At 50.0% G+C, this 12,789-nt stretch overlaps 2 protein-coding genes across 2 annotated transcripts; one reads left to right on the forward strand and one right to left on the reverse strand.

The window, feature by feature from the left end:
- The first annotated feature begins 1,213 nt into the window (after positions 1-1,213).
- On the forward strand, positions 1,214-5,451 carry LOC125516305 (cyclin-dependent kinase C-2-like). Its single transcript, XM_048681793.1, has 12 exons — positions 1,214-1,439; positions 1,535-1,616; positions 1,703-1,793; positions 1,888-1,917; positions 2,036-2,148; positions 2,228-2,300; positions 2,399-2,519; positions 2,613-2,730; positions 4,095-4,234; positions 4,340-4,397; positions 4,539-4,609; positions 4,737-5,451. The coding sequence occupies exons 1-12, from the start codon at positions 1,330-1,332 to the stop codon at positions 5,269-5,271; spliced, it is 1,542 nt and encodes a 513-aa protein (XP_048537750.1). The 5' UTR covers positions 1,214-1,329; the 3' UTR covers positions 5,272-5,451.
- A 151-nt stretch (positions 5,452-5,602) lies between these two features.
- On the reverse strand, positions 5,603-9,040 carry LOC125516296 (pre-mRNA-splicing factor ATP-dependent RNA helicase DEAH1-like). Its single transcript, XM_048681782.1, has one exon. The coding sequence runs from the start codon at positions 8,877-8,879 to the stop codon at positions 5,697-5,699; it is 3,183 nt and encodes a 1,060-aa protein (XP_048537739.1). The 5' UTR covers positions 8,880-9,040; the 3' UTR covers positions 5,603-5,696.
- Positions 9,041-12,789: the final 3,749 nt, after the last annotated feature.

The following is a 12,789-nucleotide window of genomic DNA, read 5'->3' on the forward strand; positions in this document are numbered from 1 at the left end:
ATGGGAGCTATGGAAGCACTGGAACGCCATCGTTTTTTATGGAGCCACACCATCCTTGCGAGTCTTGTTGCAAACCATTGAGAAGGAAGGTAGGGCTTGGAAGGATGCGGGACTTATAAAGGGAGACATGGAAACTCTCTTTAGGGCTGTGGCTAGGTGGGGAGAGTATGAGAGAGTAGAAGTGTAGTTTTTTACCTTTGCGGTGTAGTTGGGTTTCATGTAATGTAACTTCATGTAACACCCAACGTGGAGGGCCTCTCCCCCTTTCCCTTCTTTAATATATAGTGCGCATGCTCTGCACATTTGAGAAAAACAATGGTTGCACCGGCCTTTCAAAGGACCATGATGTAAAAAGAATGATCTTCAGGGCAGTGCCCCTAATTCTACTTTCATTGAAAAAGAAACAAGCCCGTGATGTAAAATGAAACGACATATGGTAATTGTTCGCTACTAGGCAGTGCTTACTTTCCATTGTCTATAAGGATTTTAAAATTGCTGGGACAATTTTTCTATTGTTTTTAGATGTTTAGAGTTGTTTCAGACCTTAGATAAGAAGTGACTACTTCTACCGAAAGATAAACTTTCTTTTCATATTTACCATGACATGTGCTGAGACCACCAGTTGATATACAGTAAGCTCGGCAAAGAGCTAATTAAAGTTTGATCATGTGACATTTTACAAAATTGCTTTTTTCTTGCCAAAACAACAACAAGCATCTGGACGGGTTCTTTCGCCGCACCTCTACCCGCTAGCAGTGCAAATTTCTAGCACAACCTCAAACCCAAGTTTCTACCCTAATCAAATTTGAACCTTTGTGAAGGAAGCACATCATACAAGAAAATCGTACAATACAAAGAATCCCTCAAACACACATGCAATGTCGTAAACATCAAAGATGGCAATGCCATTTTATTGTTGTGTTTCTTCAAATTCCCATGTTTATTATAAAAAATGACGTTGAGTTTGTTTTTCATAGGTCCACAGTAAAAAAAAGAGCTTAAATTTAAAATTTGACATGATTGTAATGTTGCACTTTATTTTTTTAGAAAATGTGTCGATTATTCTGCCTTTTTCCTATCTAATACCCCATAATCGGAAAAAAAGGGGGGAAAAGAGATAGAAACACCGAAACACGCACGTGTTCAATCTCATCACACGACTACCCGGAGAACGGACGGACACGATTGAAGCTTATGACAACCAACCCGACTCGACTTGTTCAGGCTTCTTCGGCCCCGTTCCTTTCCTTTCCCACGCCCCCACCAACCCAATCCTCGCGTCGCGTCCCCTAAACCCTAACTCGCCGCGAGGGGAAAGCGCCGCAAGCCATGGCGACGGCGGCGCCGGGGCAGCTCAACCTCGACGACTACCCGTCGTGGGGCTCCCGCGGCGTCGACTGCTTCGAGAAGCTCGAGCAGATCGGCGAGGGCACATACGGGTACGCGCCTATCGACCCCTCAATCCCAATCCCCCAATCCCGCGAAACGCATATCCGTCGGTCTGATTCGGCTGCCTCGTCTTTGTTGTTGCCAGGCAAGTGTTCATGGCCAAGGAGACGGAGACCAAGGAGATTGTCGCGCTCAAGAAGATCCGCATGGACAACGAGCGCGAGGGCGTAAGTATCCCGCCGCGTCTTCCTTTTTTTTCCTTCCCTAAATGATGTTCTTGGCTCTGAGGCTTTCTATTCTTGATTCGGCGCAGTTCCCTATCACGGCCATCCGCGAGATCAAAATCCTCAAGAAGCTGCACCACCAGAACGTCATCCAGCTCAAGGAGATCGTCACATCCCCAGGTTCGACTAATCATCCCACGAATCAGAAGGACATCATGTTTGGTTGTTAACTGCCTGCGTCCAGAGGACTAATGGATTGGATTGATTCTTGCAGGGCCGGACAGAGACGAGCAGGGGAAGCAAAGTATGGTTCTCTTCTAAGAACGATATTAGTGTTTCTGATTCTTCTTCTCTCAAAAAACTAAAATGAATGGTCCGTTGCCTAGTTTTGCCATTTGACCTGTCGTGTTGTTGTTCCATAGTCGATGGCAACAAGTACAAAGGGAGCATTTACATGGTCTTTGAGTACATGGACCATGACTTGACTGGGTTGGCTGATAAGCCTGGGATGCGCTTCACCATTCCACAGATTAAGGTAAAACCATCCATAAGTGTATGATGATGGTACTGGTTGCTAGTACAAGTGTGGTTCCTGACATAATGTCATGTACCAGTGCTACATGAAGCAACTCCTCACGGGCCTTCACTATTGCCATATCAATCAAGTTCTGCATCGTGATATTAAAGGTATCTATGGCAGACAATTTGCATGAATTTGGATGTTATGTTGTGACAGTGACTTTGTTGTTTTTATGCTAACCATGTATCAAAATTTACTCCTGCAGGATCTAACCTCTTGATAGACAATGAGGGTAACTTAAAACTGGCTGATTTTGGCCTAGCAAGATCATTTTCGAGTGATCATAACGCAAACCTCACTAACCGTGTGATCACTCTGTGGTACAGGTATTGCAGTGTTATCCTTTCGGCTTGCAAGTTATCTAGTGCAGTGTTTGTAATTGGATCTTGCTGACTCTTTTGTTGGGTTAATGATTTCAGACCTCCAGAGTTGCTGCTAGGAAGCACAAAATATGGGCCAGCGGTGGACATGTGGTCGGTGGGTTGTATTTTTGCAGAGCTTCTCAATGGAAAGCCAATACTGCCTGGAAAGAATGAGGTATGGTTTCTAATGGTGTTGGACAGATTATTTTTATCAATTGCTTATTTGATGTGATGAGTTTTGTTATTATCATAATTCCTATTAGCTGTCAAATACTTAATGTTATGACTATGAAGAGACTTGGAATATCTTTAATTTATTATCCATTAAATATGACTATGGAGAGACTTGGAATATACTTATTATCAATTGAATATCTTCAATTCATTTAGTTCTCAAACCTAAATAGTGTAAGAATCATTTTTTATAATTATGAAAGACTGGGAATATATATCATAATGTGAAGCTGGAGCATTGAGGTAAAGAGAAACTAGCAGCCATTTGCATGTGTAACACACCTGGGGAGTACTAGAGATTGTACAATGTTGCAAGCTTATCCATATCTATCTGACGGCAAGTAGTTCAAAAAAGCGCTAGGCGTTAATTGTGCGTTTTGCCACCGCCTTGCGCTTTACTGACCAAAGCGCATACTTATGCGCAGTTATGCACAGATTAAGCGTAGTTATGCACAATGCGTTTTGCCAACGCCTAGAGCCCAGGTGCGCTTAAGCGCTCGCTTAGGCGCGCCTTTTTTAACTATGACGGCAACACATCCTACTATTTTTGTACTACTTGGAGAATATATGTCATGATGTGAAGCTAGAGCATCTAGGTAAAGATAAACTAGCAGCCATGTGTAACACACCTGGGGAAAACTAGAGATTGTACAATGTTGCAAAATTATCCATATCTATCTGACGGCAACACATCCTACTATTTTTCTACTACTCGGGGAATATCTCCTATAGACTGTACACTGTTGGATATATATCCTACAACAAATCGTACTTAGGGAATATCTAGCCATGTGAAGCTAGACATTTCAACTTGGTTATGGAAGGAAAAACACATCCTACTATGTTTGTACTCCTGTTATGTGAAAATGTTGCTCTTGTTAGTTCGAACACTCTTACAAAATTCTCCATATCTACAAATAATCTTTAGCTATACATTTAAAGTTGGTTACAGTAGGGAAACAAATTCCATTCTTGTAGTAGCCCTGTTATGTGAAAAAAGAAGTGCACCAATCTCGTTGTAGATGTTTTGGAAGTTAGGGAATGCTTCTCTACTTTGCAAGAGAAACCTGAAATTAACTCCTCTGTCCTCATTCATCTTTACTCTTAATTTCTTCAAAATGTGCGTGGTTCTCTTCGTGGTTATAAAAATATAGTTGCTCCCTGTCTAGCCCAGCAGTTCTTTACTTTGAGGCACTTCCAGTCAGTATCTGGAATCACCTAGCACTAAAGTGTATTTGTTCCAAGCTTGAACTTGTAGTCTACTGCAATCACGAGTAATCCGCTTGTCTCTGATATTTTGTGCAGCCAGACCAACTGACCAAAATATTCGAGCTTTGTGGTACCCCTGACGAATTGATTTGGCCGGGTGTGACAAAAATGCCATGGTATAATAATTTGAAGCCTCCCCGCCAATTGAAGAGGCATGTTAAGGATGCTTTTAAACAGTAAGTACTATGTATTATACTCGTACTTCTCTTTTCATCTTTTGTACTTGAAGCTTGCTCAGTTGCCCTTTCGGAAGAGTGTTTGCTTACCATGTGTGGTTCTAGTTTTGATTTTCATGCTCTGGATCTGCTGGAGAGGATGTTAACATTGGACCCGTCAAAGGTATAGTTGCTTCTTGTTTGCTTACGTTTATATGCTTTGATATGCGAAGTGTTTGTGAGCCTGGCTTTTTTGTTCATGTTTTCGTAACTGCCAATTCTTTTTATTATTCAACCATAATTTGACATGACTTGCACTCTCCAGAGGATATCTGCAAATGAAGCTCTTGACTCTGAATATTTCTGGACTGATCCCCTACCATGTGATCCTAAAAGGTGATGCTCGTAGGCCTTTTCCGTTCCCTGACTCGTGGCTTGCCATAATCATCCTAAGTTCTATTAAGACATACCCCACTATGATTAATTAATTGATGTCCATTTCCTTTTGTGTTTGCTGATGCAGCTTGCCAAAGTATGAGGCTTCACATGAATATCAGACAAAGAAAAGACGTCAACAGCAGCGGCAAGCTGATGATGCTGCTGCAAAGCGGCAAAAGACGCATCATCCTCAGCCTCCTCATGCCCGTTTGCCCCCAATCCAGCAATCAGGCCATCAAATAAGGCCAGCCCAGCCTACCAACAACCCGCATCCACCAATGGCATCTGGGTCAAATCATCACTATGGAAAGCCCCGAGGGCCAGGAGGGCCAAACAGGTACCCACCGGGCGGGAACCAAGGTGGTGGAGGGTATCCGAACCGTGGAGGGCAAGGTGGCGGCTATGGGAGTGGCCCTTACCCCCCTCAACAAGGTCGAGGGCCTCCTCCGTACCCTGGCGGTGGCCCAAGGGGTGGCGGCAGCAGCGGTGGCTATGGTGGTGCTCCAAACTTTCCACAAGCCGGTCCTTATGGTCCTGGCGGCGGCCCAGGCCGGGGGCCAAATTATCCCCCACAAGCTGGCTCTCGAAACCAGCAGCAGCAGTATGGAAACTGGCAATAGTATGTAGCATCTCAACAATACCATGTCATGTAGATTTCTTTTTCCTTTTCAAGAAGGCCATGGCATGTAGGAATTGCCCATGATAAGTGGAAACCTATGCGCTGATACTTGTATTTCAAGTTTAATTTAACTGATGTGCCTTTTGCTGGGCTTGATATGATAAGCTAATTTAAAGTTTTAGCTTGGTCCTACTAAATTAGTTTCATTAGATTCATCATAAAATATATTAGTTTCATGATTAGAATTTGTTTATACACTTAAAAGAAGCTTATTTGGGGACATACTTCAATTAATTTGAAATGGAGAGAATGTAGTAGTGCGTCGTCACTGGATTTTTTATCTTACACAAACAAGTAGAGTAAAAAGAATAATCTTTATACACAAATTTGAATTCCAGGATTAATAGGTCGAAATATTGTCGAGGTTCAGGTTTGCCTCGCCGCTGGACCTTTGTCCTTGCCCGTCTTCTTCGGCTGGTGCCCGTCGATGTCCTTGCGCTGGTAATAGTGCGGCGCGATCTCCAGCAGCCACTCCGGCTTGAGCTCCGTCACCTGCCGCATGTACTCCTTGCTGGTCAGCACCAGCTCGTGGTACACCACCCACGCCGGCGGCACATCCGCCATCCCGGAGCTCGGGTGCACGAACACCGTCTGCCGGCTCTTGACGGCACGGTACGACCCGTCCTTCTGCCGCCGCGCGGCGTTGCGGAAGTATCCCGCCGTGACCGCCTTCCTTATCCCGTCGAGGTCGCCGGCGCCGGAGCAGTGCTCGATCTCCACCCGCTCCAGCAGCGCCTCCAGCTGGTCCCGCACGTCCCGCGCGCGCTTCATGGTGCGCGGCTGCACGAAGTTCTCGCGGCACCACTGCGACGAGTAGCCCGACTCCCTCCACGCGCTGTACACGTTGAGCAGCGCCACATGGTCGCCGACGTTGCCCGCGTGGAAGGCCTGCCGCGCCGTGTCGGCGAGCACCAGCTTGTCCTTGGGCCGGTAGAAGACGGCGTTGCCGGCCGACAGCATGGCCGCGATGGTCACCACCTCCTCGGAGCACCCGTACTTCTCCGACGCCACGATGGCCTTGGAGAGCATGGGGTCCAGGGGGAACTCCGCCATCCGCCTCCCGGTCTTGGTGAGCTCGCCGCGGCTGTTGAGCGCGCCGAGGGCGAAGAGCTCCTCCAGGGCCTTGAGCAGCGCCTCCGACGCCGGCGGGTCCATGAAGTCGAAGCCCACCAGGTCGTTGATGCCCAGCGCCTTGAGCCGCAGCACCACGTTGGCCAGGTTGCTCCTCTGGATCTCCGGGACCGTGTCGTCGTCCAGGTCATGCCTGAAGTTGTACTCCGTGAAGAGGCGGAAGCACTTGCCCGGGCCCGTGCGCCCCGACCGGCCGGCGCGCTGGTCCGCCGACGCCTTGGAGATGGGCTCCACGCGCAGCGACTCCATGCCCGTGCGCGGGTTGTACGACTTGAGCTTGCAGAAGCCCGGGTCGATCACGTACTTGATCCCGTCGATGGTCAGCGACGTCTCGGCGATGTTGGTCGCCAGAACCACCTTGCGGGCGCCCTCCGGCGTCGGCTCGAAGATCTTGGCCTGGAGCTCGGTGGGCAGGTTCGCGTAGATCGGGCAGATCACCAGCTCCGCAATCTTGCTGCCGACCGTCCTCATCTTCTGCTTCAGCAGCTCTTCCACCGTCTCGATCTCCTCCTGCCCCGTGAGGAACAGCAGGATGTCGCCGGCGGGCTGCTTGACGTGCAGCTGCAGGACCGTGACGACGGCGGCGGCGATGTAGTCCGCCTCCGGCGCCGTGGTGTAGTGGATGTCCACCTTGTACCGCCTCCCGGGGATCTTGAAGATGGGGGCCTCGTCGAAGAAGTCGCTGAACCTCTCGGCGTTGAGCGTCGCGCTGGAGATGAGCAGCTTCACGTCCGGCCGGAAGCGCGCGATGTCCTTTACCAGGCCGAAGAGGACGTCGGTGGAGAGCGTGCGCTCGTGCGCCTCGTCCACGATCACCACGCTGTAGCTCGCCAGGTCCGGCTCGCCGAGGAACTCGCGCAGGAGCATCCCGTCCGTCATGTACTTGATCACCGTCTTGTCCGAGGTGCAGTCCTCGAACCTGATGGAGTAGCCGACCTCGTGCCCGAGCTTGACGCCCAGCTCCTGCGCCACCCTCGCCGCCACGCTCATGGCCGCCACGCGCCGCGGCTGCGTGCACGCGATCTTCTTCCCCTTGGCCGTGTACCCAGCCTCGTGGAGGTACTGCGGTATCTGCGTGGTCTTGCCGGAGCCGGTCTCTCCGACGATGATCAGCACCTGGTACTTCTCGATGGCCTTGAGCAGATCGTCCTTGAACTTGTACACGGGTAGGTTCTTCCGCTCGTCCTGCAGCTCCCGCTGTAACTTGACCTTGGCGTCGACGGCCTCGGCCAGTTCGTCCATCTCGCCGTCCGGCTCGGCGCCGGACTGCACCGTCGACTTGACGAAGTCGACCACGTCTTCCAAGACGAGCTCGTAGCCGCCGCCGGCCCGGCCACCATCACCTGATCCAAAGTGCAGCCGAGACTTCCTTATCTGCTGCTCTTCCCAGGCCTCCTGCTCCGAGAAGAAACTGCTCCTCTTGCCGTCTCTCGCCGCCGACGCCTCGGGGTCATGGTACCGCTGCCTCGGAACGGCGAACCGCTTGGCCTGATCCACGTTTTCTGCGGCGTCGTATGCCTCTGGCATCCTGTAGTAGTCGCCGGCGTCGGCGTCCTTTCCGACGCGGTCCTTGACAAGCTCGTAGATTTCCTTCCTGCGCCTGAATTCCTCCTCTTCGGCGTTGGTCATCTTGACGCCGTCGAAGATGAGCTCGTTGTCGATGATCTCGTCTCGCATCTCCTCCACCTTCATCTTCTTCCGCTTCTCCAGGTACGCGTGCCGCGAGGCCGTCCTGAGCTCCGAGGTGTCGCCCCTGTCCATGGCTTCGGACCGCCGGGCGAGCTCGCCCTGTTCTCGCTTGGACGGCTTCCGGTCCTTCAGTTTCCTAGTGCTGGCCGCGTCGCGTTCTCTGATGTGCCGGTCGAGCTGAGCCTTCTCGATCTGGTCACGGTCCATCTCCTGTAGTTCCTCCCCACCAGAGTCGCCGCCGTCTTCCGCCGGTCCACGCCGCGCTCGCACTTTCCGCCCTGAATCGCGCACTACACTCGCCTCCTCCTCGCCGTCGTCATCCCCTTGGCTCGCGGCCTTCTGCCTGAAACGCTTCCTGCCGCTGTTGTTAGAGGACGACGCGGTGGCGGTGGCGCCGGCGTCTTTGGCGACATCGTCCTCATCGTCGAGCAGCTTGAGGGCGCTCTGCTTCCTGGCGAACGCCGCCGCCTCCTGCACCTGCTTCCGGTACTCGCTGACGCGGGAGCCCTTGCGGGGGAACATGGCGTGCACGTCCTCCGCGAAGGCGACGGTGTCGGCGGAGGAGGGGAGGCCGGCGAGGTCGACGAGGCGCGCCGCGAGGTCGGCCGGCGAGGCGCTGTCCCGCGCGAGGCGGAGCACCAGACGCACCACCATGACCTCGGAGTAGCCCACGAGCGCCATCAGACGGTCGGACACCCGCGTCTTGAGCTGGCCCTCCTCGCTGGCCATGGCGAGGCCGGCCGGGCGCACAGCACTCTCGTCGATCCCGGCCGCGACGCCGCCGCCGCCTCCCCGGCCACACGCGAGAGCAAAGTCGGTTTCGAGCGGAGGGGTAGACGTGCGGCCGCTTTATCCGCGCTTCCGTTGATGGATGTTTATTCTGACCAGATTATTATTGTGTACGTGATCGGAAACTGGGTATGGCGGTTCCAAACCGACTCGGCAGTGAGTTGGGAATCCGTGGCTCCACCGCGGGTGGAGTAGATCTCAGCCCTTCGTTTCTTTCTATTGCTGGCCGGCAAAGGTGCGCACACCGCGCCGTGCGAGTCGTTGAGTTCGCATCAGCGATTCAACAAGGAGATGAACGCGTCGACGGCAATTTGGCCGGATGAGTGGCGGCGGTGTTGCAGGCCGACTCGATGTTTATAGTATTTCGGGCTCAAGTGATCAAGTTCGAAGAAATTCTCTGGTTAATTGTAACGAGTTGTACATTAGCTTTCTTGGTCGTCAAGAAATAATAGCTTGACCGACATGAATTGAATATCATTAGGGCATCTCCAATGGGAGCCGCTTGTATAGACGCTAATGAAGGAAAAATTAAAGATTAAAAATTAAAAAGTCATCTAAGCGCCTGGACTTACAACGGCAGATGGTAACGACATGGGCTAATCAAGCAGCCTGGGCGCTTACAGCGGGAAGGAAAAGTGCCTGGCGCTCGATGCACACTTTTGCGCCGACGCTTCACCCGGCACCAGGATTAAAGAAAGCAACCGCTAATTGACCGGGATTTAGACCCTGGCGCCTGTGTTTAAGCCCCGCGTTGGACATGCCCTTACTTGACTCTGGTCAATAGGACAGGCTTGCATGGTTGGAACTTCTTTCTCTTCACACGTGTCGTTTGGCCTAGGGATGGGTAGTCCTTCCGCGCAACGCCCCTCCCGCCTCGACTCTGCTTATTTAACATTTTTTTGAAACACATCAACAAAGAAAATCTCCTGGTATCCCTTCATAATAAATGGTAGTAGCTACATAAAAAACTGACCGCTCCGCTCCGGAAAAGTAGGATCGCACGAGGCGATCTAGGGAGGCGACGAGGGTTCCCTTACACGCCGCCGGTGGCGCCACCGGTTCCCTCTCTCTTTGTCGGCCGCTACGGCGGCGGGAGGGAGGGGAAACCTCGGGTCTGTTCGCTTGGTGGGTGTGTGGTAGGGTTAGGGTTGAGGGAGACGCTGCCGAGGCCGTTGCGGTGGTGTCGCGTCAGAATAAGTTTCTCCGGGCTCCGTCCGTGGTCAGGCGAGGCTTTTGCCTTCGTCTAGGAGCCAGCGGGATGGGGGATGCCCGGATCTCGTCGAGGTCGCGGGCTATGGTGGATGGAGGTCCATTGGCACTGGCCGTTTGGGTCCCCAGATGGGCGATGGATGTAGAGAGACGAAGACCCTTCTTCTTTCTTGTCGGTATGATTTGCTGCTGCTGTTCTTCTCCTTCCTTTGCGCCGATGCTGGTGGGAGATCCTGCTTTGTCCGAGCGGATGGCCTGGCCGCGGTGCTGGACCGGTCGGATGACTCGAGTTTTCTTCCTTCCGGAAGGGACACTTTTCGCGGTGCTGGACCGGTTGGATGACTCAATTTTTCTTCCTTCTGAAAGGGACACTTTTCGCGGTACTCAAAGCCAAAGATGGCGACGGCTCTTGCAGGTGTGTTGGATTGATGTCCATGCCCTCTCAGCGCTGGTGTCAAGAAAGGAGGAAGCAGCGCGGCGACAATTGTACCGTGGTCGAAGATGATGACCTGCTTGCGCCTGGTTGCAGATCCTTCTACTGCAGGGGTCTTCTCTCAAGATCCAGGGATGATGACACGGAGCTCCGGAGATCTTCTTGTGTTATGGTTGTCTTAGGGTACTCTAGGTGTTCATGGTCCTTTGTGTTTGTGTTTCAGTAACTGATGACCCACAAGTATAGGGGATCTATTGTAGTCCTTTCGATAAGTAAGAGTGTCGAACCCAACGAGGAGCAGAAAGAAATGATAAGCAGTTTTCAGTAAGGTATTCTCTGCAAGCACTGAAATTATCGATAACAGATAGTTTTGTGATAAGGTAATTTGTAACGTGTAACAAGTAATGAAAGTAAATAGGGCCAATTCCAGTTCTGCCCCTAACTCGAACCCACTACTCAGTTTTGCCTCTAATTTTCAGGTATGCTCAGTTTTGCCCCTCCGCCGTTAGTGTCACTTATAGAAATGCCCTTTTGCGCCGTTACCGTCCGGTCAAAGTACTTTGACCATCCAGAAAAAAATAGCAAAAAAAATCAAAAAAATATGAAATTTGGTGGGATCGAAGATAGTCATGTCCGCAAGGCGCGTGCACATTTTTGTGTTGGTTGGACACTCCGGGAGCTCGTGGCAAAGGAAAACAAAAATAATTTATGCCTATGAACAGTAAATTCGAAAAAAATAGCAAAAAAGTTCAAAAAAATTTGAATTTATTTGGCGTCAAAGAGGCTTGAGTGCGCAAAGTGCTTGCAAGTTTTGGTGATCAAATGACATACGGGGCGCTCTAGAGAAAAAAAAACAAAATAGTGCATTTTTTCAAAGTTTTTTTGAGCTAAAATTTGTTTTTTTCTCCACGAGCTCCTACAATGTCCAAACACAACAAAAACGTGCACACATCTTGCGCACCTGAATATCTTGAGTCCCACGAAATTTCATATTTTTTTGATTTTTTTCTATTTTTTTTTGAATTTACTGCTCGCATGCGTACAAAATTTATGTTTTCCTTTGACACGAGCTCCCGGAGTGTCCGAACGGCATGAAAATGTGCACGCGCCTTGCAGACATGACTATCTTCGATCCCACCAAATTTCATATTTTTTTGATTTTTTTTGCTATTTTTTCAGGACGGTCAAAGACCTTTGACCGGACGGTAACGGCAGAGAAGGGCATTTCTATAAGTGAAACTAACGGCGGAGGGGCAAAACTGAGCATACCTAAAAATTAGGGGCAAAACTGAGTAGTGGGTTCGAGTTAAGGGCATAGATGTAAATGTCCCAAGTAAATAAGGTGCAGCAAGATGGCCCAATCCTTTTTGTAGCAAAGGACAAGCCTGGACAAACTCTTATATAAAAGAAAACGCTTCCGAGGACACATGGGAATTATCGTCAAGCTAGTTTTCATCATGTTCATATGATTCACGTTCGGTACTTTGATAATTTGATATGTGGGTGGACCGGTGCTTGGGTGCTGCCCTTCCTTGGAGAAGCATCCCACTTATGATTAACCCCTCTTGTAAGCATCCGCAACTACAGAAGAAGTATTAAGGTAAACCTAATCATAGCATAAAACATATGGATCCAAACCAGCCCCTTACGAAGCAACTCATAAACTAGGGTTTAAACTTCTGTCACTCTAGCAACCCATCATCCACTTATTACTTTCCAATGCCTTCCCCTAGGCCCAAACAATGGTGAAGTGTCATGTAGTCGACGTTCACATGACACCACTAGAGAAGAGACAACATACATCTCATCAAAATATCGAACGAATGCCAAATTCACATGAATACTTACAGCAAGACTTCTCTCATGTCCTCAGGAACAAACGTAACTACTCACAAATCATATTCATGTAAGGGCATATTTATCCCTTAATTGTTTTGGTGATTGATGACAATGTTTTTGCAGACTAATCGTGTGCATTGAGTATTTCAGACATTTCATCACTAGGCACAAGACGATTTGGTGCCCCTCGAAGACTATTGAAAACGGCGTTTCTCTACGTTTCTTTTCGGTGGATTTGAATCGTAGGAAAGCCGTACTATTAAGAGGGGATCCGCTTTGGAAAGGTTTGGGTGGAATCATCACGTACACGTCTACTCCTTTGCACCGCCTTTCCTTTGGCACTTTGGAGCATCCTCCGTCTTTTCTTGT

This window comes from Triticum urartu, chromosome 1 (genome assembly GCF_003073215.2).
Source record: "Triticum urartu cultivar G1812 chromosome 1, Tu2.1, whole genome shotgun sequence".
Taxonomy (NCBI): Eukaryota; Viridiplantae; Streptophyta; class Magnoliopsida; order Poales; family Poaceae; genus Triticum; species Triticum urartu.